Below are 7190 nucleotides of genomic sequence, written 5' to 3'. Positions count from 1 at the left end.
TTCAAGAATTAATCATTTTATTGCTTGACCTGCCATCGGGACAATCTATACCAAAAGGTTTACAACTGGAGCACATCCAATGAAATCAAACCGTACACAGTTATAGAAAAAGAATAATAGAAAAATGGTCCTCTGACATTTTACAGCTTTCTGTGCTGAGGGCTTAACCAACTGAAGAATGGATGAACAGGAGTCTCTAAGCCTTGATGGCAAAGCCTACGAGCAAATATATCAATTCCTCTGTACATACTAGAACACAATTTCACTGAAAACTTCAGAAGAAAACACCATTGGCAGTCACAACCAGGGAATGAAAAGCAAACTTAAAAAGGGTGGTAATACAAACTCACTTCTAGCGTATCAGTGAATGTTCTTCAAGAAACAGGGCCATAAATTGTTAATAAATCTTAATAAAGGTAAGCAGAAAATTTAATTAAAGGTGGAACAAATCACTTAATTTATTAATAAAAGGGAGTGAATTACAAGAAAGTTTAAATTATGCATTTTACAGAAAACAGGGAAAGACGTATGGTTCATTTGATCAATTCCGCACTGCCAAATGAAGTTAAATGAACAAAGCAATGCATATATGAGCAATAACAAGTACACCATTTAGCAATTTTATGCCTAAGAAATGGTGTCACAGTTTACATTAAGGGCTATATAAATAACTTAAACATGTTTATTTATTCAACCCCATCATAAGGCATAAACCACTCAGTGAAAAGACAGTAGAACGGTTAATCAAAGGCTACTCTTTACGTATCCTTAAGTGTGCAGATTGTGTCTTTAAAGCTACAGCACCAAGATTTGACTGATTCTGAAATTATAATCCAGTCCAAAGGGGCAGAATCCGTGAATGAGCATCTTTTCCCAGAAAACTGCAGAGACAATGCAGTAAGCCTCTTAAATCAAGCGTCAGAGAGTAAAAAGAAAACAATTCCTCCATGTGGTCAGTAGGACAAAGTCAAACCGTGAGGATAAAAACACAAAATCTAGGTCAGTTCACTTGCACCTTTCTTTAATTAACAAAGCAATTTTGGGACAGTTCAGTTAAATAAACTCTTAATTACTGGAGTTTCAAGTCTAAACAAATGACACTGCTAAGGGTATCTGTATATACCGATGAAAAAAAATATTGTAGTTTACAGATAATACAGGTAACAAGCTGACATTATGAATTGAATTGGGAGGGGAAAAAACTACAAGGAAGTGTCTGTTGGCTATGCACTATGAAAGTAAAGAAATAAGGCACTTTTCAAAGCCTAAATTAGCTTGAGTCTGCAGTATAAAGGAGCTGGACAGCTGTATAACTACATAACACAAGATGTGTGGAAAACAAAAATACACTAATTTAAAATTCACATCAACTGTTTTCAAATAATACAATAGCTTCTCTGTGTGACTATTAAAATCTACCTTCAGCAACAGTTAACACTATTGTACCACCCAGTAAAATCATACAACACAACTCAGAGAACCCGAAGAACAATATCTGATAAGAGATTAAGATGGTGGCAGTAGTGGATCGCAGATCTATGATGGATCCTAACCCTAAGACACCATGACCTCAACACAAGTGGTAAATACTGTCCCTGTTTAAGACTTTGGAGAATAATCTAAATCTCAATCAAAAAAGGACACTGATCATTTTAAAACTATTTTTCTTAGTCCTGCCCTGTTGAAAGAAAGAAAGGGATGGGGGGGGGGGGGGACATATGGGATTTCAAAACAGTTCACATCGAGGTCTTATCGAGAAAGAAAACCTAATGGGATCTTCACTTGATTAAAGAGGTCACCAAGTGGTCACCAAGGATCCTCACAGACTCGGTCAGATTTCATTAACCATTACATTTCTGGAACTCTTCTTAACAATTAAATCAAAACCAAAAATTTGTAATTTTTTTCTGTAGTTAAACACAATGTTGAATACAAGATAACGTCACCTTTTTGTGGGGGAAACAAACAAATAAAAGCATTTGCAGAAGGTGGCATTTCAGAAGGGAGAAAATGCTAAACAAAATTCAACTTTAAAAGGAGATTTGTCTAAAATCTTGTTGTGTTCTACATAAGAGTCCAGTGCAAGCCTATGTGTAGCATGAAGGATGAAGGGAGAACAAAACATCCAACAGAAAAGGAAAAAGTCCAATGAAATGGGATCAAATGCCACAATGAAAAACAGCAGGCGCATATAAAGTGTGTGTGTGTATGTGTATATATACACATACACACACACACACACACACGTGTATATAGATGTCAAACTGTGCAAAAAAATATGGTTATGGTCATTTACTTCTAATATATAATCATTTACATACACTATATATGTGCAGCTATAACAATAAAAGAGCAAAGCTAATCACCACGATAAACATGGTGACATTTTAACTTCAGTACCCCCAATAAAACAACATAACACACATGGATTTATGCCTTTGGCTTCCCTATACTCAAATGCTTGAAATGAGCGAGAGAAAACTGATTTTTGAAACTCGATGCCTCAATTAAGATACATCATCACACACTGAATAGATACACTACATGACTGTCAACCCTGCCACTGATTTTCTTTCATTCAAAACACTGTTATACAGAAACGTGAAGCAATTTGGAGGAAAGAGACAATCCTGACAGACCTTGTTAGTTCAACATCTGTTCACATGACAGGCATCTGTGGCACAATGATTGGCTCGTTTCTCAGGCAAAACTAACAATCAGCCTTATGGTAAATCTAGGATGGATATGAACGCGACAGGGTACGGCACAAATCGAAAAAACAGATAGAGAGAGAGAGAGAACACTGAAGTGAATGGGCACCTGGGTGTTGGAAAATGCATAAAGAAAAGTAAGAAAATAAAGCGGATTTGCATTGGTGGACCCTGCAATAGAGGAGGAAAGAGCCTAGTGCGCCTCAGACCGACAGAGACACGAAGCTGTTGTACTGCTGTATGTTTCGCTTCAGGATATCTGAGCAGGGGCCGAGCACGCGTTCGAACCGCGGACGGTCCAGTTTTACGCACTTCAGCGGGCCGCGAGCAACCACGGTGGCTGCACGAGGCCGGTTCATGAGCAGAGCGATCTCACCTGTTGAAACACATATGGAGGGAAATCAGAAAACAGCCATAGAGAAACAAACAAACACATTAACGTGCACTAATGGACACTGCACCTGGAATCAATATGTAATTACATTAGCAAAGGGATTTCTGGGATACGTTTAAATATACGCGGCATGACTGATTTTACAGAAAGTAAAGAAAACCAATTACCAAAGTAGTCAGACGGTGCAAGTCTTCCAACCTCTACAAATTCCTCATTCTCCGACCGCCGCTGCAGGACTGCTGCCGAACCCTGAGGACACAAGCCAGAATCAATGCGTCTGTTCTTCCAGGACGTCTCTCTGAAGTTTAAGGGCTACACTTTCTACAACAATTTCACCATTATTTACATTTTTTGTGAAGTATACAAAACCATATGACTCTAATTAACACAAAAACTTGTTGACGGATGAGAACAGTGTGAAAAAAATGAATAGATTTAATTACCTCAAGGATAATGAAAAATTCATCTCCTGGTTGACCCTGCACAACAATCTTCTGGCCATCTTCAAACTGGACCGTCTCGAGGGCATCAGCAACTGTCAACCGTTCCCATTTATCCAGAGACTCTGCTCACATAATGTTAGCATGTTATCACCACAAAAGGCAAATTATATATACACACACACACACACACACACACACAAACAAAGACACAACCTGCAAATATACATAAAATAAAAGAACATAAAAAAAAATATTTATGGCAGACAAAATATCAAACTCACCCAAAATGGAGACCTTGCTAAGGAATTCCTCATACATTTTTCTCTTTCTCAGAGTACTTCCCTAAGCACGGATAGTAATCAAGATAAATCACTTTAATTTAAAAAGTGAATAACTAATAAAGAATCAGTTAAGTAGTACACCAACCATGAGTATTCTCCTGTAGCTGTCTCTGTCGATTCCCCACAGCTTGACGTTGGTCTTTGCTCTGACAGTGGCTGCTCTGGGAGTGCCGTAGATCAAAGCCAGCTCACCAAAACTGCCACCCTCTCCAATACTGGTCACCCACTCATTGTTGACGTACACCTGTCAAAATATATCCATCAATATCTTTACCATTTATGCATTATTATATTACATCCTGACTCATCGCTAATTTGAAAGCATTGCACTTACATCCATTTCACCTTGGTCGATAACATAAAAATTGTCACCCTCATCCCCTGAAATGAGAAACACGATACATCAGTCGATTTATTGGTCTTATTTTTACACATTCAGCTTCTCCTAAAAAGAAGCCTTACCTTGTTGAATCACAGTCTCTCCTGCAATGTAAGTGACTGAGAACATGGCGTCAAATATGTCACTGTGAAGAGTAAAATAAGTCGTTTCCAATCAATGACAACAGACTGTATAAGTAACACTGAATATTTCAAGTGTTAAAAACCCTTAAAATGTGTCACCTTCTTTCATTGTCGTCAAGATGCGCAAAAAGCACATTCTTTTCAATCGCTTTAGCAAGAGCAGCCATAGTTTTATAATCTTTAGGAATAACCTGTGAAAAACAGCAAAAGCTATTGTTTTAACTAAAGAGCCATTGTACTGTTGTAATGTAGAATTCAGCACAACAGATTATTTTAATCATAGAAAAATTCTTAAAGAATGATGTATGAACGCAAATGAAAAGTTACCTTTCTGACATAAGATGCTGCGTCTTCCTCAGTGTAGACCTCTGCACTGATGGCCCCGCGGCGCCGCCGGCCCTTAACCACAGGGTTCATGGGAGGAGAAACCTCATCTTCACGGGAGTCTGAGCGAGAGCTCGACTTCTGCTGGCTGACCAACTGTTTCGCTTCCTCCTGACACACATAAACAACAATTGAGGCACTGGAACTTACTTCTCAAGAGTAAAGAACATTTCTAAAGAAAACTGAGTCTAAGAGCATGAAAAATGACTGACCTTCTCAAGCCTCTCGAAGTACTCTTTGAGAAAAGCCATGGGTCTTTCAGGCCTGTTAGTGCACAGCTGCACAATGCAGTCCTTCAGCAGCTGCTGGATGTTGTGCTTCTGCACATAGCGCTCACACTCCCGCAAGCTCCTCTCTTCTTCACTGCTCGTACTGCTGGACGCCATGCTGACCTGCTGACCCGACACATGCACTTCATGAAACCCAACGGATCTGGAGCAAATCCAGTCCTTCTTCACGAACCAAAAACATCATCAGACCAACTCTTTGCACTGAAGTGTAAAGATCTGACAGTCATCATGCCCTTTAAAGTGTAACGCCATGAAGTTTTTCACAAATTTCATTGTAAAGTCTTCTTGAATCTGAAGTTGCAAGCAACTTTGCGACGTATTTCTAAATGAAATGGGACACTGAGGGCGGGGCCATCTCAAGCTCGCAGCAGACTGACAGCTGAAGGCGAGCGGATGTTCTGTTCATGCGTCACACAGACGTCATCACAGAAGGAACATCATTCCAGAGGAGAAGCAAATTCTCATATGTTGACTAAGACTATGAAGACAAACCATTATTTTTCAGCGAAATAAGATGCACTTAGTTTAACTGTTCACCACAAGACTTGCGCTCTAATAAAACAAATTCAATATAAAAAACATTCATACAAAAAATTCAATTAGGCATACAAAAAAACACACACACCCCCGTGTATGAACAGAAATCATGTAATTAGGCATATAATAGATTTGTTTTAGTTCTTGTTTAAAATTACTATATTATATTTACACTTTAGTGGTTTCTCATACACACACACACCCCCGTGTATGATCATGTGTAGATGTTCTTGTGGTTAAAATCACTTCTTACATTTATACACATATAAATATGTGAAATTACACCCCTACCATGTTTCTCAGGGTTACAAGGTTCCCACACATTTTGACCAACGAACTCGTCCGGTCCATCCGCCGTTACAAGACATGGAGTAAAAATTATTTTGAAAAGAGAATTTTCCAACGGATTAAAATTATAACTTAACAAAATGCATAGAAATGTTTCCATTATACAAATATGAACGTCTTTTTAATACGTTTTTCCATTTCTATAACTAATTTAATTTAAAATTCCATGACTGTGGGAAACTTCTGGTTAAAAAAAAAAAAAACTTGACCTCGTGAGCATATCTTAATGAAAACAAAGTATCAGTGATAAAAAAAAAACCGTACATAGTGCTGCTGCAACCCAATTCAACAATAAACAATTTCAAATAATAAGTTGCCAAACTGCACAAAGGTCAACAGTAAACATGTCTCCTATATTTCTAATAAATCCTTCAGTGATCAAGCTAATAATCACAGAAAGTTCTCTCAAGTAACACATTATTTTTTTTAAGCAGTGTTTCATTTAGACAGGCACACTGTGGCCCCTAGTCCCTGTCGGGGCCCCTGAGCTCAAAACACTCGCAGTTCGCATCCCCACAGGCGTTTCTCAACTCAACGCTAATCGGTCGTGTGAACAAAACATTGTTTAAATGCAGAAGAAACATAACATTGTAAATACAAGCTACCTAGCACGTGTGTAAACGTTAAGCAGCGTAAGCCTCCTGCAGCTCTGTGTTTTCTGAAACCCGTTTCGTCGAGAAGCGAAACGCGCCATCTTGCAAGCTACAGTCTCACAACAACGGAAGCCGACGGCATTACACTAACCTCGCTGCGAGGCCGTCAGCTCACGCATCGATGTCAACAACTATTACCGCGAAGACTTCTGCTATTAAAGATTCATACCTGAGTCGCTTCGATGAGTTTGTCGACGTGTTTTACTCCGTTTACCCTGGCTTTCTCACAGTCCTCGGATGGATGGATGCCTCACCGGAAAAGGTTATGACCAATCACAAACAACGATTGACGTCAATGCGCCTCGATCTGGGAAGCCCGTTACCCCTGACAACCTTAAAGGGCAAGGCCTTGTTTTTGTACTGAGAGGTTATCAGACGAGCTAATGTATTACATTCTGACTCACACGATGTGCTAAGTGTTCAGATTTTATTTTGCAGTCCTCCTGCCGTGACACTGAATTTCAAAAGAACAGTGTTTATTTTCCATGTGTTTAAAACTGAGAGCCTGTGTGATTTGGATCTGATGAGAGCTGAAAAGGTCTAGTGTCTGTACATAAACCCAATCCT

The 7190-nt window shown here is 39.0% G+C and overlaps 1 protein-coding gene across 2 annotated transcripts; it reads right to left on the bottom strand.

Moving 5' to 3' along the window:
- LOC109049922 (cAMP-dependent protein kinase type I-alpha regulatory subunit-like) lies at window positions 1–6938 on the bottom strand. 2 transcript variants are annotated; one of them, XM_042719910.1, is made up of 11 exons: window positions 6793–6938; window positions 5008–5190; window positions 4739–4906; window positions 4511–4602; window positions 4352–4413; window positions 4224–4270; window positions 3975–4133; window positions 3830–3890; window positions 3549–3670; window positions 3273–3354; window positions 1–3087 (listed from the first exon to the last, which is right to left on the bottom strand). In XM_042719910.1, exons 2-11 carry the CDS (start codon window positions 5179–5181, stop codon window positions 2915–2917), a joined length of 1140 nt encoding a protein of 379 aa, XP_042575844.1. In that variant the 5' UTR covers window positions 5182–5190; window positions 6793–6938; the 3' UTR covers window positions 1–2914. The 2 variants fall into 2 exon arrangements, with proteins under 2 accessions (XP_042575844.1, XP_042575843.1); XM_042719909.1 differs by having other exon boundaries at window positions 5008–5187.
- Between the last annotated feature and the right edge of the window lie 252 nt (window positions 6939–7190).

The sequence above is a fragment of the Cyprinus carpio genome, chromosome B3 (assembly GCF_018340385.1).
Source record: "Cyprinus carpio isolate SPL01 chromosome B3, ASM1834038v1, whole genome shotgun sequence".
NCBI lineage: Eukaryota > Metazoa > Chordata > Actinopteri > Cypriniformes > Cyprinidae > Cyprinus > Cyprinus carpio.
This window is presented reverse-complemented; position numbering and strand designations above follow the sequence as displayed.